General features: G+C 38.4%; 1 protein-coding gene across 3 annotated transcripts in view; it reads left to right on the top strand.

The window, feature by feature from the left end:
• Positions 1-27961, top strand: part of GLI3 (GLI family zinc finger 3) — a 298462-nt gene that overhangs the window by 99533 nt on the left and 170968 nt on the right. For all 3 annotated transcript variants that reach the window (XM_053926574.1, XM_053926573.2, XM_053926575.2), the window contains one exon: positions 3627-3869. In XM_053926574.1, the coding sequence (XP_053782549.1) occupies positions 3627-3869 (243 nt within the window). The remainder of the gene's footprint in view (positions 1-3626; positions 3870-27961) is intronic.

Below are 27961 nucleotides of genomic sequence, written 5' to 3'. Positions count from 1 at the left end.
AAATTGAAGTTAATTTAAAAAAATGTGAACACTTCTACCATGAGTTCCTCCCTAATCAGCTAATTTTTTAGGGTGACAAGAAGTGTTCGTAGTTAGTGATGCAGTGTAGGGTCTTATTTTTATTCAAGTCTTAGGTGAATATACACTTGTTTCCTGGGTTGCAGTGAGAAATTGTCAGGAGTTTGTGAGCAGTGAACAGGAGGAGTGTGTGTTCTAGTCCTGCTTCACCCAACAGGATTACTTTCTTTTAATCTTTATTGTAAATAGTCTGAACAGTGTTTGTGATGAAGCAACTTCGGAGTTCTTAGAGTTTATGGCACTTGAATGTCCAACCTGATGTCAGTTGCCTTTGGATGAGTTTGTAAAATCTGGAACACTTTCTAAAATATGATGTTTGGGCAGCTCTTCATTTGTTTCAGGAATTCATTAACTTCCACTCAAGTACAGATACAAAGAAAGAAGGAAGTATTTTTTCCTGAAACTTTTTAGTGAACTGCACATTTTGGTGTGACCCATAAGCATGCAACTGTTTAACATATAGAGAAGCCGAACAGTTGCCTCCTCTTTGGCTGTTAAAGTACACTGGCAGATGTTCCTGGAGCAATGGGTCATTTGGTTACATTTTTGCAGTGGACTTCTCCTTGTTGCCATGGTGGACAGTATGTTTCTGTCAATAATTTGGCCTGGCATAGCTGTCTGCACTGACTCTCAAACTTTATTGAACAACTTGGTTCAACTGAACAAGATAGGACAGCTTTTGTCTTTTGTCTTGCTGATGTGGTTGCTAAATTTATAAGAGCAGGCAGGAATATTGCTTCGAAAGTTTTACTGGGGAGAGTGTGCTTTTAAGCCCTGTAGCTGTTTGTATTCTGGAACATGTCTACTGTCAAGTTTTCATCCGAATACCCATCAGAAGAAACTCAGTGCAAGAGGTAAACTTCATGAAATATTTGTCTACTGGAAAGTTTTGGAGAGGGAGGGTAGGTAGAAATGTGGTAGACTTAACCATTGTAAAAGTAAGACTGATGAAAGTTTCCACATTAAAAAATATTGCCTGCATTTTTTTTTACTTCACTAAGGGAATTTGTTAATTTTTTCCATTAAGTATTTGAACTTTGCTTATTTCTTTTTATAACTTTGATATTCATATGTTAGCTTAACTCTCATTAACAAAATAATTAATTTTTTAAAAGTTAAGTACTTGTGAAAAAAACAATCATTTAGCTAAAAAGATGGCCTTTTTCCACCTCTCCCCCCACCCCCCAACCTTCCTTCTTTCAAGAGACTGTGGGGGGAGATGGGAGGACTCTGGACAGACCTTGCCAATTATTCAGTTACTCATGAAGTTGGATTCAAATGCTCATTGTAAAGGCATGGCTTCAAAAAAACCCACTCAGTTTAGTGATACAGTTTTAAGAGAAGAAGAATTCATTTCTTCTAGGACTAGTAAATCAAGGGAATCCTGTTTTAAACCTGGAAGAGATTAGTAGAGCTTGGTCATTCACCTTTCCCAGAGAATGCTAATTATGCATTTCAGCCCCTGCTAGTAGGGGCTTGCTGGCTTTTAGAATGAAGGTCTTTCCTACAGTATTTGCACCTCAGTGCTACACATTCAGGTTGAAATAAAAGTTTTATACAGGCACAAATGAGTGGAAAATATGACTTTGGCCATTTGTTGGTTACAACATTTTTAATAAAACTAAGAGTTTTAGTGTTTTTGACACCTTTTTGCTTTTACATGATTGCAAACCCTTATTCTATGGCTTGCAACTTTACTGCTAATGAAGTACAAGGGTGGACTAGTGCCTACAAATATTAATCAGAAGGAAAATAAAAATGTGGGGTTTTTTTGTAGTTTGTTTTTAAATTAGCAAAAGCATGGTTTGAATTGCTTTTGTAAAGATCAGTGTTTGAAAATGCGAAATTACACTATTTTTAGTAGTTATTCGATAGATTAAACTCATAATTTATCCCATAATTACAAGGTTTGGGGTGAGGGTCTGCACAAAATAATGTTTCACAGTTAACCTGTAGTAGTCAGCAAATTCACTAAAACCCAAAATGTACCTCATGGTTTGTACTGTTTTGTCAAGTTATTTGCTAGGCTGAAAAAAAAAACACCTCATTGCTTATTTCTTAAAGTCCTAGACATAGGGAGAAAGACTGTTGGCTTTAGATAGTTTGGTAGTTTAAGTCATTAGTCAACACAAAACAATAGTGGTTAGTTTGTATTTTGATGCTTGTCTATGTTTATAGGTATACTTCTTTCTGAATTTGTACAAACAACTACAAAACTACTAAAGCATACTTTCTCTGATTTTTAGGGCTCTCACCTAGACATATATGCTTATGGAGTACTTTGAAGATAAGTTTGTATATTGAGATATGTTAAAAATTTGTCCGTGTAAAATGTACAACAATATTATTATTTATACTCAAATGTAGTTTTGTTTTTTAGTTCATGAATTTTCAGATTAGATGTCTCAGCAGTGCCTGAACAACTTTTTTTTTTCATCAGCACTTTCAGAGGATAGTCTATAGTTTAAATGCAGAGCTTGTTTGGCCTATGTAGTTTTGGAGTATGTGTATGATTCTAATAGATGAATTAGTTCACTTGTTGTGGGTTCAGATGCCAATTTGGTTTAATTTTGTGCATATTTCTTTGATCTGCTCTTGTAGAAAGGTATCCAATCCCATTTTTCAGAAAACCATATTGAATAGATGGGAAGTTCTTACAGATCAAAGGAAACCAGAAGTATTAGGGAGCTGGGGTATCAAATATATGAGTAATGTCATTACATTAATGTTTCTTACATGTTTGAAGCAATGGCTGGACCCCACCTAGAGCATGTACATACATATATAATATCAGCATAATGGATGCCTTCCTCACCCCCAGAGCCTTCTCATACTTGAACTTTCACCCTCATTCCTTTTTCCTTTTAGTTATCAGCTCTGTGCTGTGGTCTGAAGCAGGAAGTGTCTTGCCAGGGACCATGGAGGTTTCCATGATTGTTACCTTTATCCTTTGTAAAAGCAGTGGGTTTTCTGTGCCACTTCTCACTCTGTTAAATCTCTCATTGGGTTACAAATTACACAAAAAACTAAAACACAGAAACCTCTGGGTTACTTTCTAACAGGTCATCCACTGAGGAACAGAGGCCCCTTCAACCCCAGGATCACCCAGATCCTCAGTGAGTGTCCAGGCTCCTGTTATCCTAGAGGCCCAGCTTCCTCAGGCAGATGAGGGGAACCTGCACACCCACGGCTTTAGGCTGGCAAAACATCCAATGCTCCTGCAGTCTCAGTGGGACCTGCAGGGGCATTGGCAAGTCCCTGAGGAAGAGCCTCACTAGCAGATTCAGCTGTAAGCTTGTGCTAACTTGCTGATTATCACTACATTTCAATTTAATTGGCTCATTTCCAGCTCCCCTTCATCCTTCCATTTTTATTTTGGACCCTTATTCATAAGCAGTTTTGTCTGAAGAACATCCCATCATGGTGCAGCTTTCAAAGTTGCCAAGAATGAGAAAATGGCTTCTTCTTTGGAGGGAGACCTAATTGATGACTATTTTTGAATTGTTCCTTAAATGGTCACAGAGCTTTTATGTTCCTTCTTTCTTTAGAGGATGAAAGTCCTGGACAGACCTATCACAGAGAGAGAAGAAACGCAGTCACTATGCAGCCACAGAGTGTCCAGGGGCTCGGCAAGATCAGTGAGGAGCCTTCAACATCTAGTGACGAGAGGGGCTCACTGATCAAGAAGGAGATCCATGGGTCTCTGCCACACCTGGCTGAGCCTTCCGTCCCATACCGTGGGGCTGTGTTCGCCATGGACCCCAGGAACGGTTACATGGAACCTCACTACCGTAAGTGGGTCCTGCCTCACAGCATGTGTTCCAGAACCATGGGAGTCTCTGTATGTGTGTGTGCACATGGGCTTTATGAATTATTTGGCTTACATTAGTTTGTATAAGTGTTTCATTTACTTTCCACCTTTCTTCTTTCTTTTCTCACTTGATGTCCATTCTTTTTAGGGAGAGGCATTTCCTTTTATCTCTAAGTAACTTCAGGCCTCAGTGGGGTGGCTTTCAGGAAGGTGACCATCTGTGGCTCATTCACATGGATCTTTCCTGGCAACTGGAACAAAATTTGCTTTACCCAGCTTGGTGCTGCAGGAGGAAAATTGGTTGATGGGGAGTAATGAAAGTGGGCTACATTAGCTGAAATCTTTAATAGCAGCAATTCCCATTTTTTATGAAATTTTGCTTAATTGCTGAGGAGGAACAAACCTGTTTCAACAAATCTGTACTAAATTTCTTAACACAGAAGATTTTTCTACATGCTCTACTTTCTTCTCTAACTAGTATATTAGAAACATTGGAAGTTTCCTTTTTCAACACTAATAAAATTTAAGAAATCAATGAGGACTCTGAACAGAGATATATAATGGTTTTCTGCAAAGGCAGAATATAAAGAAAAATATGTGTTGAGTTTATTTCTGTCCTCTTTCTAGTTAAAAAAATATAATTTTGCTGTGGGATAATGAAGTTTGTATTGAGATGCCAAAGTCTGTGGCTCTTGATTACAGATTTATCATTTTGCCAGGATACAGACTTGCCATTTAACCTTCCCGGCTCCAATTCCAGTTGATCCATTGAGCTCCAGAATGGGGGACTGGTTCTTGTTTCCCTTTATCCACATCATTCAGAAATTTTAGTGTTTTAAGGCAAAAGGTCATTAACCAGATGACTGATTATTGAGGAAAGCTGATTAGTGCATGTTTTCTTGCTCAAGAAAGTGCCCAGGCTAAAAGCTAATTCCATTTCTTCATTAGTTGGCCTGCAACAGAGGGTGATTGTCCCTCATCAGGGCTCAGATCAAAGGGCATTGCACAACCCAAAGTTTCAGCAATTGCCCTGCCCCGCCCCCCACAATATACTGTTAGTAAAGATGGAAGATAATGTTATTTTTTCAAGTGGAGAGAGTTTTTTAAAAAGTGGTCAGAAGTATGGAAGAAAAGGTTTTATGGATCCTTAAAAAGTCTACAACTGCTGTTTAAAAAGTCCTGTTGCTGCATTGCTTCCATAGCTGCAGAAATGAGGAGGGTAGTATGCGTGTTTCTGTCCTTCCATCATTAAAAGGTTATTTCATTTTCTTTTATTTTAGGAATGAGAGTTTAAAATAGTGTTGGTAGGGCTTTTCTCTGAGCACATTTCTGTTTAATACATTGTATTTTTATTTATTGGTCTCTGTTAGAAATAATTTGTCACTCTGTTTAGAGGGCATAGCACTAATAGGTTGGCTGTCCTTTAGCTTTTCCCACAACATTGTTCAAATCACTATTAAAATTATACGATAACTTATGAGCTATGAAAGTTGTCTGTTACAAAATGGCATGTATTACTCTGACCCACCGTTCCAACATAGTCCCTAAATTGGTCATAAATAAATGATATCATTACATATATGAGGTCTGTGTGGAAAAAGTCCAACCATTGTTAATATAATGAGGACAGTTTACATGACATTGATAAAACTTGATAGCCAGGGAGAGTGGACTGGAACGTGCATGTGTGAACAATGACAACTTCACTGTACTAGTCAGTAGCGGTAGCAGATGCCATTGAGTGAGCATGTGTATTGTGTGGCTGTCACATTCGATGTGACTGAGCGAGTAGAGCAACAGATCTGCATCAAATTTTACATTAAACTTGAACATTCCTCTGAGGAAATTATTTGGATGATTCAGAAGGTGGCAGCTATGGGCAAGTGGTGATTGGCAACTTCATCACAACAACACACCTGCTCATGCATCATGTCTTGTGCACAGTTTTTTGGAGAAATATCAAATCACCAGGCGACTCAGTCCTCCTACAGTCCAGATTTGGCACCCTGTGACTTCTGGCTTTTCCCAAAACTAAAATCACCTTTGAGAGTAAAAGTGATTTCAGATCTTTGATGTGATTAAGGAAAATAGGATGGAGCAGCTGATAGCAATTGGGAGAACTGTGTGAAGTCCCAAGGTGCTACTTTGAAGGGGACTGAAGTGTCATTGTCCTATGTACAATGTTTCTTGTATCTCTTTCAGTAAATGGCCTGTAGTTCTCAAATAATATGAACAAGGAGTCCTAGAGATTACACTGATTGGTTTAGCAATCAGGGTATTTGAGTTTAAGTTCCAGCTTTGTCACTTAACTGGCTGTGTGACCTTGGCTAAGTGTGGTGACCCCTCTGAGAGTCATTTCCTAACTGTTGAATGGGGGTGATATATGACTGCCTGTCCCATGGTGTTCTCTTGAGAATTAAGTGAGCCATGCAAGTAAAGTATTTAATAAAATCTCGGGCTCATGGTAAGTGTCTCAAAAGTATTATGGTACTTGTCCTCTGACTCCTTCCTCTTCCTATTCCTGTTTCCCCCTTCTTCCTTCTGTTCATCATCATCATCTTCATCATCTTCATCTGTAGTTGATAAGTTCATTCTCCAAACCAAGTTAATTTTGTTAGTGCCTGCAGTTGTGTTTGGTTCAGGGTAGACTGGTTTTTCTCTGCCAGACCTGCTCACCTGCCTCCCTGAGGTCAGTGTCTCTTATAAACAGAGATTAGAGATGGAGTGGAGGTTTATAAACCTTAGGAAAAGGGTGTGGTCAGAACTCTGTTCTGTGGCCTTCTGAACGTAGCCCTTTCTCATGGAATCTTAGTGGGTTGGCTATAATTTTTTCCTGTTTTGTAAGGAAAGAAATTTTTAAACTTTTAAATGAGTTTTGAGAAATTTTAAAATTTTAAATTCTCACCATAAAGTGTTTTATGTAACAAACACAAACTTAATACATGTGTCAAATGAAAGGTACAATATTATTTATTTGTATTAAATAACTTTAAAATGTCTTAAACTAAGTTTCAAGGAGTCAGATAGGATATGACTTTACTTTTTCTAGAACCCTGTTGGATTATTTAACCTTCTACTTGTATAAACAGTATTTTTTAGGTACTTTGTAATAAAATCTGTTAGATTTTGTTTGGCTTGAATTACACAGTAAGGTTAATAACTGATGTGATGCCAAAGTCGATACATCTTCTGAGAGTTTTTTAGTATGTGAAAAAGCACCATCTATTAAAAATGAAATGCAGAAGTTTGCCTTGGTCAGTTAGCTCAGTTGGTTAGAGCATTGACCCAATATACCAGTGTTGTGGGTTTGATCTTCAGTTGGGGCACATATAAGAAACAGCCAATGAATGCAAAAATTAGTGGAACAATAAATCGATTTTTCTCTCTCTCTTCTCCCTTCTCTCCCTCCCTCTCTCCCTCCCTATCTTTCTAAAACCAATAAATTAAAAACAAATGAGATGTAAAAGGTAATTATGTTTTTTTACCTTGTCTCAGCCCTGCAGCATTGTCAGTAACACAAGTTCATTGCAGACCTTCAGCAGCTCCAGGTTCAGAAACACCTTTTTAGGCCATTCCCTTTTCCTTTGAGTCCTATGCCAGCTCCATCAGGCTTTGGGAGAGAAAAGACTCTCCTAACACAGTGTAGCTGGGTATCTGAGTACTCACAGTAATTCCTTCATTTCTTTGTGGTTGGAAAATGCAGACTTTCCAAGATGCCTAATTTGTGCTTCTATATATACTAAGTTTGTGTTTCTGACACGTGGGCAGGCTTCCTGTAAGACCGGAAAATGGAAAATCTTTTTTTTTCCCCTCAGAAGGACGTCTGTAAAATTTTTATTGCATAAGACTTTATTATACTTGGGTATACAATGTTGCATCTTCACAAATTGCACTTTGGCAGGATTCAAAGTATCTTAGGTTTTGTGGGCTTGACTTAAAAAAAAAAGAAAAAGAAAATCTAGGGATAATGGGTACTTCAAACATTTGCAACATATGTTTGGCATAAAATCGTCCTCGTGGGAGCATTGGGGGTTATTCTCTCATGAAGGAAGCTGTGGATGGGCTGTATATCAAGGCCAGAAAGTAGACTTTGAGGCTGCATGGCTCAGGCATGGTGTGGTGCTGACAGGCTCATTGCAGCAGGATCACTAGCGCTTGATAATTAGGGAGAGCATGGGAGGGGCCGGATTTGAGGGACCTGACTTTAGTTAGGATAAGGACCCCCATCTCTGCCCCAGGATTTCTCAGCAGTTTTATTCTGCTTCTGTTCCATCTGTACCCAGATATTTCAAACCACCATCATCCCCTGCTTTCACTTACTGCCATGCATTTATTCTTTTACAAGCTTGCAAGTCAGGTGACATAATAGTTAAAGTATTCCTGTACTCTAGGTGACACTTAAGTTTTATTCTCTTCCTTGTTACAGGAAACATACGTTTCATTGTCTTCTGTCATAGTCTTAACTGTGAAGACTTGATTTTTCTAACTGTTCCTGCAGAGCTCTTTGTGGGGAGTTTCTTGGATTCACTAGTCATGTCCTATAGGTTCCCTGCTGATTTTGTTAAAGGTGAAAGAACAATGTCCCCTTTTCTAAAATTTCAGGTCTCTTTTACAATTTTATAGTTATGTGAAGACTGCTTTTCCTCTGCCCTGAACTTCTCCCAAGAAGTAATTCCTCCTGGAAAATATGATTCATTCTTCTGTGTCAATACTGTGATTGAAAACATACCACTGGTATTCTTCCTTATGTTTCCCAGCTCAGATGACAGGACTATTAGTTGCTAATTAGCAAAACCTGAGGAAGTAGCTTAAAGAAAAGAAACTGAATTTTTAATTGCTTGTATTTATTTTCTGTGGAAAGCTGATGTGCCTGAGACCACTTGTATTCTTTAAAAAAACAATCATGAAAGATTATCTTCTTACCTGTCTGTTTTTATATTAGGTGACTTTCTCCACTCTTTAGAAATACATCTTCTAAGAATGGAAGAGAAGGTGTGTATTTTATATATTTAATAGGTGAACCTGCTCACATTTCTCTTACTGTGGGAGTGTCTTGTGCAGACTAAGAGACAAAAATGCCTATGAGGCACAAATGAACAGTTTGGTGTCATGCAGACTGCAAAGGCAGTGACAGTTTTCCGAGCACACAGCTCTGTTTTCATCCAGGCTATCTTTACCTCTTGGAGAACAGTTAGTTGATGAACCCAGCAGGAGTGTTTTGGCTTTCTTTTCTCCCCCCCTCCTTGGAACAGTAGACTCTTTAAACCTGAAAGACTGATGTTGGGTCATAGTCTGGGGGCTTTGCTAGGTATCTTACTTTTGGGGGTGTTAGTCTTGACTTGTATGGGAAACTGAAATGGGAAATGCAACAAGTCTGTGAACCTTTGCAAAACCGTTATGTTTGAGCTAAGAGTAGCTTCCTGCTTATTCTTGTCTTTCTTTTAGAAATTCGACATAACAATCCAAGCTTTCTTTCAAAAACCCTGAGGTAATGCTTGAAGACTAGAAACAATGAGCCACTTCCATGTATTTTTTTTAAAAGAGCTACATTGCAAGATAACTGCAGAAAGTGGTAGAAATTTTGGGATAATTTTTAGAGTTCCCACTGACTCTTACCAGTGAATGTTGACTCCTCTTCTGCCTAATGTGAGTGGGATTTTCATATTGATCTTGGGAGACAGCAAGTGAAACTGGGAACCAAGGGTGAGAAAAAGCACTGTAGTATTTGTAAAATTAGTTACTGATTTTACCCATTGAATTTTGGTGATATATTTACTAGAGGTGTCCAGGGAGAAGCTTGAAGGCCACTTAGGAGGGGAATAGAATGAAAAGCTAAGGGAGACCATGTTGTAGGGAAAATTAATTGGCCTGTTGGTGGTACACTGGCTGAGCTTTCTCTTCCACTGATGGCTAACACAGTCCTCCCCTGAGGCAAGTCAGGCTTCCTCTGGCCAGCTGTTCAGGCTGCACTGCTCATACTGTTGTTCCTTCTAGATAGTTCTTGCCTTTCTTCCTCACCTTTGAATCCTGTTTATTCTTCGAGCCCTATCTAAAGGCCACTTCCTTTGAAAGTTTTTTTTTTTTTTTTTAAGTTTCATCTTACAAGGATGTTTTCCTACCCTGACACGGAGTAGATGTGTTATTCTCACCTTTTAACTCAACATAGCTACATCCTTGTGTTGTCCATGTACCTTGATCTTTTAGATTGTTAAAAAAATCACAGGCCAAAAGGTGTCATTCATGCTAAAAGCCCATGAAACCAAACCTAGATTTAATACCTGATCTAATTCCAATTTCAATCTCTCCCAGAAACATAATCTTAATCACTAGTATGGAATATTGTGGTCAGGCAGCAGTAAGGTAATCTGTCTGGTTGGCTCACTCAATGCTCTATAGAAAGAAGAGGCAGTCTACATGGTAAACACCCTTCCCCTTTTCTTCCCCTGAAGAAAAGGTGTCCTGGTCCCCAAATAGTTCCACTGGTAGCTCCCTTGCCCACCCCACCACATTCGTCCTATAAAACCCTTTCATGTTGAACAACTCCTTAGAACACCCTTTTAGTTTCTACATGGGATGCTGCCTGTTTCATGAATTGATAAAGCCAATTTCATTTTCATATTTATTTGGTTGAAGTTTTTTTAACAGAATAATGTGGTAGTTTAGGGGCAGTATTGAGCTCTTATATCTACCAGAATTCCTAGGGCAGGACCAACAAGGTGTATTAATGCCACATTAGGGCAGAGAAGGGCAAACTGTTCAGTTGCTTGACCTCAGTCACTCCAGACATGAAGTTTGTCCAGAGCCTGCTGGTTAGAGGTGGCTACTTGGCACCTGAAGAGATTGATGCTTCTACCTCCATTTGACAACTTAGTCATTATATGCAGTCCATGATCCGAACTTAATCACCCAGTCCTTTTTAAAAGTAGGCAGGGTTTAAAGTATTTATGACATAATTATACATTTATAAGTTATACATTTTGAACCATCAAAAATATTTGTTTCCACATACATACAGACATTTAGCACTGCTAGGATTCTCACATGTGGTGGATTGTCTTACTTTGGAATAAATCAGTACTTGACTCACAGATGTGAATGAGGACCCTCATTTTGAGTACCCTGGGGATACCACAGGAGAGACATTTTTCTCATTTTGACAGCCATCTTAAATTGAACAGGTATGTATTTTTCCTGTGGTTAAGGTGAGCATGATATTTCTCTTCCCTTTTCCAAATTTCAGTAATTTGTCATATCTTCAATAACCTTTAGGCAATTCATGATTTTGGTAACATCTTTCCAACTTGTTAACATCCAAGTATGCATGTAACAGGAACCTTTATTGACAAACTGATTTGGAATCATAAGTCCAGTTGTTTAAATATTTCATGTGATTCTTTTCTTTTTCTAATTTGGCACTTACTCAATGCAAGTCACAATTTTTTTCTAGTTGCTAATAGTTTCTTTTCCTCCCTTTCCCCTTCGTTTCTTCCTTCCTTCCTTCCTTCCTTCCTTTGTAGAGTAAACCACGAGAAACACAGCAACTCCTGCTATTTCGTAGCCATCTCCTAGTAGCTTTCCATCCCATTTTCAACATTATCTCTGGTTCCTCCTTTTTCTTATAAAATTAAAGAATGTTACCTTTGATGTCTCTTGAAAGGTGCATCTCCTGCTTTAGCTTTCTTGATCTGTACCTGTAAATTTGTGCCGTATCATCATACTTCTTAGCGAAAGGGCTACATTTTCTCTCTCTGTGCCTTTTGCAGTTTGGTTTAATATAGGGTAACTGATCCAGCATTTTATTGCTCCATTCTTCCTATTTCTGGTGGAGTTTATATTCCTGTAGCACTCTTTGAAAAGCATTCAACTTCCTTGATTCTGGTAACTTTTACACTTGGGTTTCCACTTTGGGACTCTCCTGCAATGAATGTCTTCCTGATGTCTTCCCTCCTTTTGGGGATCCATGTTTTTTATTAAACTCAGTTTTTGATGAGTTTCTCCATAGAACAAAATAAGGAAAAAAATCTAGATACATTCAGTTGTTCATCTGTCATTGTTAGTTGAGCACATGCTTACTGAGTGTCTCCTAAGTGCTCACCAGTGTTGGACAGAGCAAGGTCCTTGATCCATGGAGCTACAGGCTGATGGGACATTGAGACAAGTAGATAAGCTAATGCAAAAGTGCACACAAAGGATGTGTTACGAGAGACAGAAGCTGGGTCTTTTGGGAGCAGGTAACACACATACCTGACTCAGACTTGATGAGTCCAGAAGGCTTCCTGGAGGAAGTGACCTACACCCTGGCGAAGAGGTAGAGAGGAATGTTTGCAAAGGTCTGGAAGCCAAAGGACAACCTGATACCTATGAGGACCTGAGAAGACTCTTTGGTTGAAGGGTGTAGCTCAGAGAAGGGAGAGGCAGGAGACAGAATAGTTGCAGGCCAGCATGTTCCAGGGGGAGCTAGCCCTCTACTGCACCAGTCAGGGTGATCCCTACGACTTGTTTAATGGCCTTTTAATATTTAAACAGGCCTTTGGGTAGCTATGTTTCCTGTCACTGACCCACAGTTTCTTTGTTGCAGAGTTTAACTTACCTCCTTATTCAAATTTGCCAGTGTGTCATTCCTATCCCACAGCCCCTCCACACTTCTGTGGCTGGCTTTCCTTTTCATTGGTTTTCAAGAGCTGCTGCTTCCCCTATGTAGCATGTCATATTTTCCCTTGATGACAACAAAATCCATTTCTACTCATTCTCAAACTGCTGAGCTTTTCTGTTTGAGGTAGCCCTTATAAGCACAATATCTTGAACTTAAAATACAAATCCAAAACATTGGGAAATAAATGTGGATTAATTTCCAATGAATTAAGAGCTTTCTGTGTCAAGACACATTTTAATTCCAAAATAGAATATCCACAATTTCAAACACCTTGAGTTTTATTTTATTGGTGAACTTTCAAATACCCTAACATCAGTCAAGCTAAAGAAATTGTGCAAAGGGCCCAATGTGAGGTTGCTGATAGGGGTCAGAAATAACAAAGTAAAATTCAGCTAGGAAATCCAGTAGCTATTACCCTGAGGGAAAATGAGAACAAAGGCATCCAGTGGTGGGATAAACCTGCAATCTGGCCTGGACAGAAAGAGTCTAAAGGGAGACGGTGAGACAACCCCCATCCTCAGGAGGAGATGTATTCTCTCTGTGGGAGGCTGTAGGGCTAATCAGCTGACATTGTACAGGTCAGAGGAGGCCCCTCTAGGAAGCTGGGTGTTTACTTGCCCACTGTGGGGATGCAAATCTGCATTGTGATTGTGATCCTGACTTGTGAGTCGAATAAAAGGAGGCACCGATTTCCTTCTTTAGAGAGGAGCAGAGAGGTGCCCATGGCAGGTGCAAGGAAATAAGACAAACCTCCCTCTTTCAGTGTACTTTTGTGAAATAAAACCTGCTTTCAAATTCAGAAAGATTTTGAATTTTACTCTTGTTCCTGTATTATCCTCTTAAGGAATGTCAAAGAATGCCATTGCCCCTGCTACCCACCCTGAGTGGTCAGTGTTTGCCAAGCAATCAAGTCCTTGTTGTCATGGAGAACACACACCAAACACTTGGGCAGAGACGTCAGTGAAATTCCGTAGCTGGTGCTCTGCTACTAAAACAGGTGGTGTGCTAGGGAGACTCCAGTGGATTGATAGACCTTAGAATGAGCAGGGCCAGTCAGAGCAGGGCAGGCCTTGCTCAGAGGTGTCTTTATAGTTGAGACCCAAATGACAAAAAGGAACCAGTCATGGGAATATGTATGGGGAGAACATTCCACTTAAAGAGTAGAATTTTTGGATTTTCTGTTGCCATGTCCAGGAGTAGAGAGAAGGCTAGTTTGGTGGGCTGGTGAAGGGGTCAGACAAGGTTGGGAGGACCTTGTGGGCCAATGGAAAGCCAATGGAGGGGGTGCTGTGAGTTGATTTTTATTTGAGGAATATCATGTGGCTGGTGTGTGGGGATTGTTATGAAGGGGCAGAGTGTGGCATTAGGGTAGTTACTCAATAGGCTCTTGCAGTAGTCCAGGTGGCAAATGGTCCCTCTCTCAGAAAGTATAGTCATCAGAAATGAGCCTTCTCTCTGTGTGTCCCATATTACGACACTGGCTTTAATCTTAAATTCATTAAATTAGCACAACATCTTTATGAGAGATGTCTTGAGTTTTCTTATTGACAGATGAGGAAACCGAGGTCCAGTAAGGCTAAGTAAGTTGTCCATTTTTATGTGGTTCAAAAGTGATTGAGCCAAGGTTTGAACCCACATAATTTAGCTCCAGAGCTCAAATTCTTAACTGATGCCTGGAACTGTTAAGACTTCAAAATGGCAGTCCAGGACCTGGCCACGTGGGCAGTGGTTTAGCTCATTAGTGGAGAGCTTGGGAACTCAGCTGGAACCAGGTGTTGGTGTTAAGTGGTGATGGCATGGGGTTAGAGGGCCTGTGGGAGGGCAGGCTGACTGTAGCTCAGGTCTGTAGACATTCATTAATGGATCTCAGCATGGAGGGCACAGGTATGCTTGGTGCTTATCTCCCTGGGCATTGCTGCATGGGAGGGAAGGAGAAATTCTTTCTCAATTAATACTCTCCTAAAGAATTAGAAGTTACCTATGACTTAATTATGGGGAGGCCTCTGGGTTCTCTCTGTTTTGGGGGGATAGGTGTGTGGGGAATCACTGACACCACAGTAAGTGGAACATATACCACGTGCCAGGCACTGGGCTAATGACTCCATTACATGGTCTCATTTAGCTTTTGCACAGACCCTATTTGGCATCCGAATATACTGGGCTCACAGTGCCGTTTTGAGTTTGGACTCCTTGGCCAAAGTTTTGGGAGCTTGCGAGGAAGGCCTCACATGCTTTGTTCTTCTACTTGTCTTGTTAAACCTCCTTGCCCCCCAATACACTAGTGAGCTTTTACATGTCACCAGGATGATACAGTATGTGGCCCCATCTAGGCCTTGTCTGGGGACAGTGATCCCTCACCTTTCCCTCTATGTGATACTCAGGGCAGCAGACCACCCTGCTCCATCCAGGAGAGGAAGTGGCAGGGAAAGCACCCCTTTTATTTATAAGTATACTTGGACTATTATTGGGAGGGTTGGGGGAGGGAATACAAATGCAGGCCTTTTTGCCCCCCCCAGAATCTTGGTGTCCCATTAATGTAGGCAGTTCCTGGTCTCTGGGCTTTGGTGTCTCAGATAAACTATAAGAATCTTGGGGAGAAAAAGTTAGACATGCTTAAGGGGCTGGAGAAATGGTTTATGAGGAAAGATGAAAAGTTCTGAATATGAATAACAGGGAATAACAGGGACAGTGCAGGCTAAAGAGACACATGGCACCTCTCAGTGAATAACTTGAGGCAGTGATTTTCAAGTGGGGTGCTGTGAGAATTTTTAAAACCTGCACTACCTGACTATCAAGCCAGGACACTGACCTCTTTCCCCTTAGACTGTCAGATAAAAGAAATGACAACAGCCAGCACAGCAATGGCCATCCAGTGTGAGTAAATCAAAATTATACCTATTTTCTTTGTCAGATCAGCAAAAAATAATATTTTTGTTGTGCTGCAGAATTTTAGTAATTAATTTCTGTGTGCCATGAGATGAAACAGGCTGAAAATCACTGACTTTAAGAAATAGATGCTAAGGAGGGACAAGACTGAGAGGATAATCAAGGGGAAGGCAGTGGGACCCCTTTCTCTCAGGGACTTTGCAGGTGGACTGGTGTTTGCTATAAAGACTAATGTGAGCTATCAGACCCTGTCTGCCTAACATTATGTTTTAGGAGACTTGATTTGACCTGAGACATATCGGGATCTGGTTATAAAGATAAAAGTTCTAACAAAGGTTTCACTGTATCAGGAAAACATGAAAAGTTAATATTGAAACTTTTAAGGGTGATTACAGAGTCCTTGAAATATTCATAACTAGAAGAGTCTAAAAGTTATGGGAAATTGTTACGAGGCATTTAGAGAGGGCAGAGAGATGACTTCTTAGATATATTTATTGATTTCCTAACATTGACTTAGTACCACACACAGGAGAAACAAGAAGCATGACCCTGGTTCTTGATTTTATATTTTGGTGAGAGACTGCATGAAACAACACATGAAAACAATTAAGAAACCTATCGACAAGTATGAAATAGAAGGATGGACGGCATGACCTGGGACTGGGGAGGGCAGTTTCTGATTTCAGGGTGTTTATAACATGGGTCTGATTCCCTGGCAAATTTAAATCCAGTATGAAATTTCTCCTCATTAACATTTCTCTTCTTCCTTCCAAATAGCAAATTTATAGACTCTGAGATATTCACGTAACACAAACACTGATGCTGCATTTTCTTTCTGCTTGATCTGTGCCAGCTGTTACTAACTCTCATGTCTGTCTTTCATTAATTTATGAGGAGTTCTGAGCTTCAATCTTAAAGGCTCCCCTGAAGTTTATATTTTGGGGGCAAATTTCACATTAGTTGATCATGACCCTTGCTAATATTTCAGCATTTGAGTTTGTGCTTCCTCTCCAGGGCCCTTTCGGTGATGTGCGCTTGAATGTGCTGTCCTGGCACAGGGAGGGAGGGGGTGGTGCACAGTTAGTCTTGGTCAACATTGACTTTACTGTGCGTCCCACTTGACTGATCAAACCTGAGCATCCTCATCCGGAACAGAGTTCCTGTCCTTAAAGTCTAATAAGCCATAAAATAGGTTTTCTGTGTTTTCATAGGCCTGCCCTTGGATCTAAGGCAGGTAAAAGTTTGGGCATTTTTGTGTACCACAGAGGCTGCTGAAAACACTTTTCCTCTCTTGTGTGTCTGCTGATGGTTCACAGTAACAAGGAACTGAGTCTGGGGCATGAAACATTCATGTGTAGTTTTTATTCACACTTGACATGACTCCTTTTCATGCTTGGTTATTTGAACTTAATATATCATATTGGTGGCTCTGTATTCTTACTGTTTGAGAGCACAGCTGCCAGACTGTGGGACTGAAATAGCTCAGTAATGATGGAGGCCAGTGGTCGGCACCTGGTACTGTCTGCCCCACAGAGGAAATGAGTTTGGAGGTTGGCCTCATATTTTCTTTTTGGAAATCTACTCCAATGGGATATTCTAAAAAAATTCCTTCTTGATAATGGTGAAGACTTTTCTCTTCAATGCCAGTCACCTGCCATTAATTTCTAGATTTTCCGAAGTGTCTCTGTCATAATAAGCCACCAGGTTAGCATGACTCTCAGGCATGGAGTTTTTTTTCTGCTACTTTCTGTCATGTGGGTTAAGATTCCAGTTAGAAATTCCATTAAACAGAGCTTGATTTTACCTCTTCTTCTGAGGAAAGTCAAGATCCTGCAGGGTGAGGATGTGTGAAGTGTGGGCCCCCTGTCACGTGAATTTCTCTTAACAGGAGTGTGTGGAGGAGACTCACTGGAGTTAGGAGCTAGGTTTGGATTTAGACTGGCTAAGAGGCTCTGCAGGCTGTGTTGTGGATTGAGTTTCAGAATTAATGAATTTGCAGGCATCAGCAATACTAAGGATTGTGTATATCATTTCCTTACTTGTCCTTATTTAGCTAATAATATTTGAAACCAAGGTATAATACTTATTTCACAGTACTTGTTTCAATTGAATGTCAGCGTAGTTTTGCAAAGAGCAAAATGGAAAGCTAGAAATGGAAATATTCTGAGTTGGAGCTTTGGTTTTTTTGCCCATAGTCTAATGGCATAGGTAATATTTTTTATTTATTTGTATTTTTAAATTATTTAATATTTTAAAGTAAATATACCTAAAATTTTTCCCTTTTATTAGTATTGAAAATGGCCTTTTTGTGTTCTGAAATTGTAGGAAAGGCTTTAGGCACTGGGGATGGTAACAATGGGTCATAGTGATACACAAAGAATTAAAGTAGTTGATTCTTGGTAGGATGGTAAGTGAAGATTCTTGTGTTCTTTTAGAACTCATTTTATTTTAAACACTTTTTGAGTCTTTTTCTAGACTCAGCTAAAGGCCTTACAAAGTCAACCTGTTAATGTTGGCTCATCTCTGCCAGATGATGTCAGGTTTAGGTTGAATAATTAGAACTAATGTTCTGAGGATGCCAAAATGGAATAAATGAAGCTGTGAGCCTGTAATCCACTAGGAGTTCTAAAGGGATTTTACTAGGATTCCAACCCAGAGTGATATTCCAAACTGGAAAAGCTGAGGCAGGTACAAGTAAAGTTCTCTTCTTAAAACTGATTTGTAAAAATTCAAGAGGAAAAAGAGATTTGTAAAGCTGAACCTTTTTCTTTTCATATATGGTAATTATTTGGGAAGAGCCAGAAAGAAACCTTGAAATTCTCTTTTAATTTAAGAGTTTATTTTATTTTTACTGAAATTATGTTTATAAGTAACATATGCTCATTTCAACAGTTCATAAAGAGCACAGGAGTTAGCATGGAAAGCTAAAGTTGCTCCATCCTTCCTGTTCTATCCCCAATCCCAAGGATAATTTTCACTCTTTCTGTTTTCTTCTCTTTTTTTGGTAGAAAGTCCAGAATGTGTATATGTATTTGTTTCCTGTCATATCAACTCTGGATATTATCACTCAATACAATTTATTGACTTTCCAGTATGAGAGTTAACCTTTAATTTTCTAACACTCTGCCCTCCTCTTTCACTATTCATATTACATTATTATTTGTTTAATGATTATTTTTATAACTTTAAATAACATCTTAAATTTATATAACCTTTGATTTTTCATTTGAAAAGATGAGGATATTAGGTCACCCTGCCCTTTGCATCTTCTGAAGCCATGTTTTTCTATTATAGTGTCAGTTGTTATTATCTCCATGGTATCTCACAAATCAGTACCACATCTGCTATGTTCCTGTATGTAGGCTGACTTTAAAAGTTAAAAATTAATGAAGCATCTACAGCCTGATGGCTGTGTAAATTCTTCTCAGCATTGAAGTAGAATGGTAGGATCACACTTTTTTGTGAGTCCAGCATTCTAGACCATCAGTCGCCTGATGGTGATGAGTCTAGCATTAAGAACAACAAGTGGTTTATCTGTTCTTACCCTTAATTAATTGCTTACATGTCTACTGTATTGCATTTTTGTAGTTGCTTTAGTTTTTCCTCTATTATTTGCCTTTATAATTTCCCTATATATTTTTCCTCCAACTTCCTAATCATATTTTTTGCACTTAAGGAGGAGCACCCATCTTTCTTGGGCATTTCATTCTCCCAAGCAATCTAGATCAGGTGTCTTGGGACATCTCTTCACTGTCATCCTGATTGGAACTACTATTTCTGGGTCTTAACAGACTTTGTCATTCTTATTTTATCCTCTTGTTTTATTGGAGTATATCAAGTAACTTTCCAAAAATGAAGGAGGTGCACTTTCTGAGTTTTAACTTATGTGAAGATTTCTTTATTCTGCCCTTGCTTTTGTTTAATAGTTTAGCTAAAACTCTTAACTCAAAAAAAAAAAAAAATGACTTCCCACCCCAAGATCACTGAAGGCATTGCTACATTTTCTGTTAACATCCAAAGTTATAGATGAGAAGTCTGATGGCCCTTTGATTTTAATTCCTTTTAAATGGTTTCTTTTTCTTTTGGAAACTTTGGGGATCTTTTCATTCTTAGTGATCTGAAAGCATGTCCTCAGTAAATAGTTATTTAAAATTTAATTTTATATTCATTCATTTTGCTTATCACTTGGTGGACCATTCTAATCTGAAGATACATTCTTTGTTTCTGGGGATATGTTTTATTCTATTGTATTTTTAATCATTTACCTGCCCTGGCTTCTCTGTTCTTTCTTTCTGAAACTCTGCTTCTTTGGATATCAAACCTCCTGGGTTATTATTACTCTGTGTGTCTCATCTTTTCTCCCATGTTCTCTACCTGTTTGTTTTTGGTTCAGTGTTCTGGGAAATTTCTTTGAATTCATTTTTCACTGCCTTTACTGGTTTTTTAAATTCAATAATCATATTTTTAATTTTAGGAGTTAAAAAAATCTCATTTGTCTCCTTTCTTAGTATCTTTGGTACATAGCACAGTTGACCTTTGAACAACACAGGTGTTAGGGAAGCTGACTCTCCCCTCCCAGTGCAGTCGAAAATCCATGTGTAACTTTCGAATCCCCCAAAACTTAACTACTTAGTAGTCCACTGTTGGCTAGAAGCCTTACCAATAACATAACAGTCTATTAACACATATTTTGTATGTTATATGTATCATATAATGTATTCTTACAATAAAGTAAGCTAGAGTAGATGTTATTAAGAAACTCATAAGGCAAAATATGTTTATAGTATTTGTTGAAAAGCTTTGCATATAAATGGACCCGTGCAGTTCAAATGCCTGTTGTTGAAGGGTCAACTGTACTTTCTCAAAACACTTCAGAAGTTACCTCCAGGACAATTTTTTTTTTTCTTTTGGATATTCTCATTTATGTCCCTCAATCTCCTCATAAGCCTAGTGATTTGGGGGTATCCATTCATGTCAAGGCTGTGGAGGAGGAGGCTGCCTTAGGTTTCTTTTGCTCAGCCATACGTAAGGAAGATTGCTTTCCTCAGAGTGGGCATCCTAGCAACATATATTTATTAACAGGATTTCTTTTGGGAAATAAGGTGGGGCCCTCCATATGCCAGGACAAGAATGGCTTGATTCTGGGGATCAGTGAGAACCAGCATGGATCAGGCTGTAATCCTATCAAAGGTTACACCAACCTGTCATACTGACACTTGAGTTGAGAGCTGGCTGGTATGGCTTGAGAACCCTGGGATAGGGAGAAGATTGCAAAATCTCTGCTGAATTCATTTTTCCAGGGCATAATGATGTCCCTGTGCTGTGGGGCAGGAGACAGACCACATGACTGGCACAGATGTTCCAAGTAAATATTTGCCCAGAGCAAGGCTTCTTTCATGGACTGTTTGACAACTCTTTCTTTGCTCCTGTAACAAATGATCTAGGCTGCTTCTTCTCCACACGTCTCAGTTATAATTCCAGTCTTAGCCACTTCGCATCTTGCAGAAATGGGTCAAAAATTTTGTCCTGATTTTATTTCATTGACTGTGTTAAAAGTATGAGCTCTGGAGCCAGACTGTGTTGGTTCAAATCCTGGTTCTGCTACTTCTAATGATGTGGTAATGGACAAATTATTTAGCCTTTCTGAGGTTTTGCTTTCTCATTTCTACAGTGGGTTAATAGCAGCATGTGCTTCATAGACTTATTTTGAGGACTGAATTATTTAATATAAGTGAAGCTCTTAGAAATATCTAGCACAAAGTAAGTACTCCGTCTCTATTTTATTATTATTTGTTGGTATTTTTATCATTACTAAAACATCTACTTCCATCTTTTTATTTCAGAGAGGTCTTCAAAGGGACAGGTGAGAAACATGTTGCCATCTTGAATTGGAAATGAAAACTTAATTATTTTTCATTTTTAGTATATTGCAGAAAGATCTTGAGTTAGTTAACTTTAGGATCCAGTCGCAGCTCTGTTGCCTTCTCACAGTGTCATCTTGAGCAAGCACCTAATTCTGGTTTATCCTCATCTTGATAATGTGGGCAGTAATGGTGACTTCAGTGGGGGGGTAACAGGAACTAAATGAGAGAATATGCTGAGTATTTACTCAGCAAGTTGGCTTTCCCTCTGTGAATAATCCAAGCATTGTCAGTTACTTTCACCACTCTGATACTTTGCATCTTATACTACAAGAAGATACTTATATGAGGAAAGTGTGATTCTGGACTGTCCTTTACACACTTAGGATTTGTTTTGATGCTACTAAATGCTTCTTTATAATTCACTTTCAGCTTTTTGAATGTATTTTATCCTTATAATTTTACAAATTTGAGAAGCTTTGAAAATAATGGAATTTAGTTCTAAGAACTGGGAAAAGCCCTACATGGATGAAAACTAGGTATGGTAATTGTGTCATATTTTATGGAATAGTATACAAAGACTATGTAGTACAACTTCCCAATGACAACTACCAGCCCAGCCATAAAGTCTTTATTCCTTCCTACTGGAAGAGCTAGTCATTCACTTCTGGAGAAAAGTTTCCCTGGTTGGTGTTGGTTTTTTTTTTTTTAATTTTTACCCATGTAGACTTTTTGAAAAAGCAACTAATATGGTCTAATATGGTGGTTCAGTACAAATTGAAATTAACTAGTTCAGCTCTGTCTAATGTCATAACAAGCAACTAAAATGTATAGTATTGTCAAATATGTCTTAAATTGAGTATGCATTTATTTACTAATGCATTTATGCATTCAGTTACTGCATGGGAAACTTTTTCTCCTAACATCTATATATGTATTTCTACATATGTTTGCTTTCTTTTGTTTTATTTATTTTTATTAGGTATATTTTAAGGAAATGGCTAAAAAACTTTTTAGTTTACTTTTAAAGTGGTTCATTTTAATACCACTGTACTGTTAAAAATTGCAAACTTGAAGAAATCAATAAAATTGCATAAAAGACACCTTGTTTTTAAATTGGAAAAATACTGTCCCAAGTATTATTAGGGTTTAAAGATTTTAAGTTTGTGCTATATTAAATATTTAGACTGTAGAAATTGGCTTTGTTTCAGAGATGGGCATAATGAACTGTGGGGATGCTCATGTCCTTTATAGAAGGGACCACAGTTTGTAAATAGTTTTATAAGTGAGATCTCATTGAAAAGAGGGAGAAGAGTAGATTTATGAACTGTAAATACACTCTGCCCACCTCACATGAAGTAAATGTTAGTGTGTTCTTTTTTAAAATCACGCATCTGTAAAGAACGTGAAATGGGCTGTAGTGTCAGGGAGAAACATCTTTACCCCAGCTTGGATAGAAGAGCCTGGGAACAGTGGTCCACCTCTTGAAGGGCTCCTCAGGCCCAAGTTGAAAAGGCTCCTTACTTGAGGGCTGCTTGTAATCGAGAGCCATGTCAGAAGTGGGAAGATAGACTGTCGATCAGAGAACAAGGCCATGAGGTTGAAAGCTGGTGAAAAATTGAAGAGCTAAAAATCCAAACTGAAAAAGCTGGAATAGGCCCAGAGTTGGTGAGGCCACACTGGGTGTGGGAAATGTAAGGAGATGTGGTACGAGCAAGGTTTGGCTCTGGACTTATTCTCATCGTTCTTCTTTTTCTTCATTTTTTTTTTTTTGGTGGCATCTCACTCTTTTTGGGCTGGAGGAAGTCCTCTAAATCAGAACCAAGAAGGCCACAGCTTCCCAGGTCTTCTGGCTAACCCTTTTCCTCTTTTTGAATGAATGGGTTTTGGAGCCCAGACTGGAAGACAGACTAAAAGAAAGCTGTTGGCAATTACAGAATTGAGGGTTTATTTCATGTGAGGTACATACTTATTTTGAAGGGTTTAATACTGTACAAACAGGACTACAATTATATACCTAGCAAAAGAAATATCAATCAGATGCTTTTCTTTTTTTTCCCCTTTGACTACCAGGAAACTCAACTTTAAATTTGCTGCTCTGCTATTCTAACTCTATTTTATCTATGGCCTATATTTTCTACTTAACTTTCTCTAGATCTTGACTATCTAGACTGTTTTCTGACCAGATTTTTACTTAGTTTGCATTATTTACCTTTCTACATGATTTCCTTAATGCTACCTGAAGTCTTTAGTGAGATGGAGCAAAGTATTAAAATACTAACACACCATTCATTAAGGAGTGCTGTATTTTCACTAGATGTGAGAAATAGTCATAGGAGTGAGCATTGTTAAAAGCAATGCATGGAGACAGACTTGTGTGACAGCATAAATAGGTTGTTGAGAAATCTTGTGTTGAATGAATTTGGATCTTAGTGGTGTTCTCTCTCCTTAAATGGCAGACCTTTTCTGAGAAACACAGATACAGCCCTTCCTCCCACTATGATTTGGAAATCTCAGATACTGCCAGCCTCTGAGAAGGGCTATAGAGGCAACTAGTGCATGTTTTAAACTTTTCTCACCTACAGTATATTCTGTTATCTTTTTTTAAAAAGCCTTTTAAATTAAATTGAGTTTTAGGGCATTTGCTTATTGATACCCTTTCTCAAGTCTCAATGTTCAATGACTTGGTAAGCATGTTTTAATATTTTAGAATTTGCATTTTTTCCTGTTAAAAATGAGATTATTAATCAAATTCCATAGGATCATTCCTGTGTTTTTAAGTTATCACAGATATGCAGCCTTTGGATCTTAGCTCCCAGAACCATTGAATCTGATGGTAAAGCTCCATCACATAAATGTGGTCTAGTTATACTCTCAAAAATAAGAGGCTTGTCTCCTGAGGACAGCTTCATGTTACGGGTGGAATATAAGCCCTAACATTGTTGTTCTTTGCGTTCAAATGGCTGGGGACCATGAGTCAGGAGTGAGAACTTCTTTGTTTCATGTCGTGTGCACGGCAGGGAAAAAATGTAACAGGGCAGAAAATGAAGAAAGACATAAAAGGATCTCAGCTCAAGGAGGTCAGATCCATCAGAGGCTTAACGTTGCCTTCAAAGCTGCTTGGGACAGGTGGCAGTTCAAGACAATCACAGCGGACGCACCCGCTGGAGCTGAGATAAGGGATTTCTGCAGCAGCCTGCTTTCTGGTGCCTGTTGGCTTTGATGTAACTCTGCTAGCAAGACTTTGGGGAGCAGATGACTGCCTTCCTCTGCAATAGGCTGCTGTTGTTCAGTCTTTTAAGTTTTCATTACAGTGCTCCTTGAGGATTAATCCTCTTTAAGGTTAACATGACATGGTTTTGTCCAGAGGCCCAGACAGAGACAGTGGTGCCCCTGTATAAGGCACCATGGCAGCCCCTTGCTTTGCTACTTTCCTCTACAGGTTGCTGATATTTAATCAGCAAATCTTCAGTACCCTTTTTCTTACTTTCTGGTGATGGTTGAGTTTTTGTCCTGCTCCAGAGTCAGCAAACCTTTAGCACTGGGTGTCCAATGTTTTGGCATCTCTGGGCCACACTGGAAGAAGAGTCGTCTTGGGCCATACATTAAATACACAAACACTAACGAAAACTGATGATCAAAAAAAAAAATCCATGCATAATTTTCATGATATCCACTGCCACAGATAAGCAAAAAAGTCCTCACATAGTAACCCTAATTATACAGCGGCCCTTTTGATAATCTTTTAAAATTGCCGAGCAGGTCTCAAGTTTGTGATCACTAATAGAGAAAATATACAAATTTAAGAAATAAAGCATCATTGATTTATTAAAATATTTTTAATAAAAGTACAAGAAAAGAGGGCAACATAAAACTAGTGGATATTTGACATTGTAGTTGAGAAACTAGTGCATCAGTATCTGGTTTGATAGAAATAGTTGTGATTCTCAGTGAGTTCTCAAGGTGCTCTTCAGATATTTTGGTTCTAATTTTACTCTTAATGTGTTTCAATCTTGAAAATAGTTGGTTGCAATTGTAGGTGCTGCCAAATAGTGATGACATGAATAAGGTGTGATTGTGAGGCAAGGGATATTTGTCTCTGGGAAAATGGGGCTTATAAAAGTCCGGTAAAGACACAAGATCAAATTTTTCTTTAAGTTGAATGACAGATTGCAGCTCTATGCATTCCAGTTGAAAACTGACAGATAACATATTTATGTCAACTGAAAATGTAGTTGCAAATATAACAAAATGTTGATTACTTTCCTGGAAATCTTGAAAGAATTTTAAAATTGTTTTCAAATTCTTGTATCAAACTGAAAATCAAGCCCTGGCTGGTGTGGCTCAGTGGATTGAGTGCTGGCCTGTGAACCAGTGGGTCACAGGTTTGATTCTCTATCAGGGCACATGCCTGGGTTGTGGGCCAGGTCCCTGGTGGGGGGCACTTGAGAGGCAACCACATACTGATGTTTCTCTCCTTCTCTTTCTCCCTCCCTTCCCCTCTTTCTAAAAATAAATAAATAAAATCTTTTAAAAAATTAAAAAAAAAATCAAGGCTGCATAATTTTTGCTGTTCACAGGATGGTATTTAGCCAATGTGTCAAAATGCATAAAATTGTTTCCCTTAATATGAGCTTGCCATAATTTCAGTTTCATTTGGAACACTATTATGGTTTGAAACATGGTATTGATAAGTTGGTTTTCACCTTGAAAATGCATGCTTAACTCATTTAAATGAGTGGTTAAATCCACTAAAAATGCTACATTGGTAAGCCAGTTTTCATTGTCAAGTTCTGGCACAGATTTATTTTTTGATACCATAAATGACTTGATGACATCTTACAAATCATTAAATCTTTTCAACATTTGGCCTTGACTTAGCCATCTTACTTCCAAAAAGTAAATGATGTTGCCATAGCCAACGCCAATACTTTTAAGGAATTCCTGAAATTGGCGATGATTAAGTTACATGGTTCTTATAAAATTCAGTCTTGATGATGATTAGTGTGATGTTATCCATTTTTAAACCTTTTGTGCATAAATTTTCTTGATGTACTATGCAATGATACTTCATCAAATGTGAGTTTTGGGTGGCAACTGCATCGTCTTCTATTAATATTACACGTCTTCCCTCTATTTTAGCTACTGTCTCCAGGGCACCTTCAGTAACTATACCAGATATGTTCACAATGGACAAAGAAAATTGCTTTAACATATTTTTTACTGCTTTATATTAATCTCTTGATTTAGTTGTGTCTTTTAATGGCACTAAAGAAGCCATTTCTTCAATGACATTATATTCATCTTCAATACCTGTGATAAAAATGTCAAGTTGAGCAGAATCTGTAGTATCAGTGCTATCACCCATTGCCAAAGCATAAAATTTTAAATTAGCAGCTTTACTTTCCAAACTTCTTTTGATAGATTTTTCCAATTTCTTCAATTCTCCTGGCTATAGTCTGGTAAGACAAACTGGTTTTAGAATATCGCCCTTTTTTCAGGGCAAATTATATCTGCCACGCTTTCTTTGCAGTGCTTAATATCTTACCATCAGTAAATGGTTTTAATATTTTTGCTAGTAAATATGCTACCACATAACTGGCTTTTAGAATGGAATCTGCCTGAGTTGGAACTTTCTGAAAACATTTTTGTTGAGAAGATAAACTTTTCTTCAGTTTCGCTATTTTGTCTTTATGATACCATCTTTCATATGCATTGAATTTGGCAGCATGTTTTTGCATATAATGACTTTTGAAATCATAGGTCTTTGAAAACTTGCACAAATTCTCTACAAATTAATCAGAGTACCTTACTATTTGCCTTGAAAAAAATGTAGTCACCTGTCTACTTTTCATTGAATGATCTTGGTTTATCCATAATTTTTTATTTTGTGTTCTTTTTTATTTTGAGATGTTGTAGAAGCTATGCTGGGATTAAAAATAATAATAGATTAGGGACTTTATTTACTTTTATTATGAATATTAATTGATAGAACAGAAAGCAAGGTTTGGGCCCTTTCATAGCCCTCGCTGCTGCCTGGGATGCAGGGTGAGGTGGAGGACCAATTGTAAAGATGTGTGAGGCATTGCCGAGTTGTGGAAGTACCTCCAATAATCAAAAACGCTCTCCTGACTTATAAATAACATTAAACACCTAACATTGCAATGGTAGGTTGAACTATTATTGGTAATCACTGCCTCGCTAAGTCACCACAGCACATGTAATGCCCGATGGTGTCAGTTCTATTGTCTGTACTTGGAAGATACACTGGAAGCTGTACATCACCTAAAACTGAAGCCACACATGCTTAAAAATAGCAAGGGTATATGGATGTTTATTTTACATGACATTGTGGAATGTAATCACAAAAAACAATCTCAGAATGTTTTCTGATTTTGAGTCATAATCATTGAGTTTATTTGACTTTAAATGATCATAAATCATTTGTTTTATGATTTTGAGTCAAAGTCATAAATAAATTTATGATTTTGTGTTGATCTGAATTCATAGCCATCCCGGACCACATACAGCCTGTGGGCTGTGGTTTGGACACCCCTGCTTTAGCACTAAATTGTCAGCCTCTGTTACTTATTCATGCTGTTCTTCAGAACTTTATATATATATATATATATATATATATATATTTCACTCTATTCCCTGTCAGCTCTCTCT

Source organism: Desmodus rotundus, chromosome 6 (assembly GCF_022682495.2).
Source record: "Desmodus rotundus isolate HL8 chromosome 6, HLdesRot8A.1, whole genome shotgun sequence".
Classification (NCBI taxonomy): domain Eukaryota; kingdom Metazoa; phylum Chordata; class Mammalia; order Chiroptera; family Phyllostomidae; genus Desmodus; species Desmodus rotundus.
This window is presented reverse-complemented; position numbering and strand designations above follow the sequence as displayed.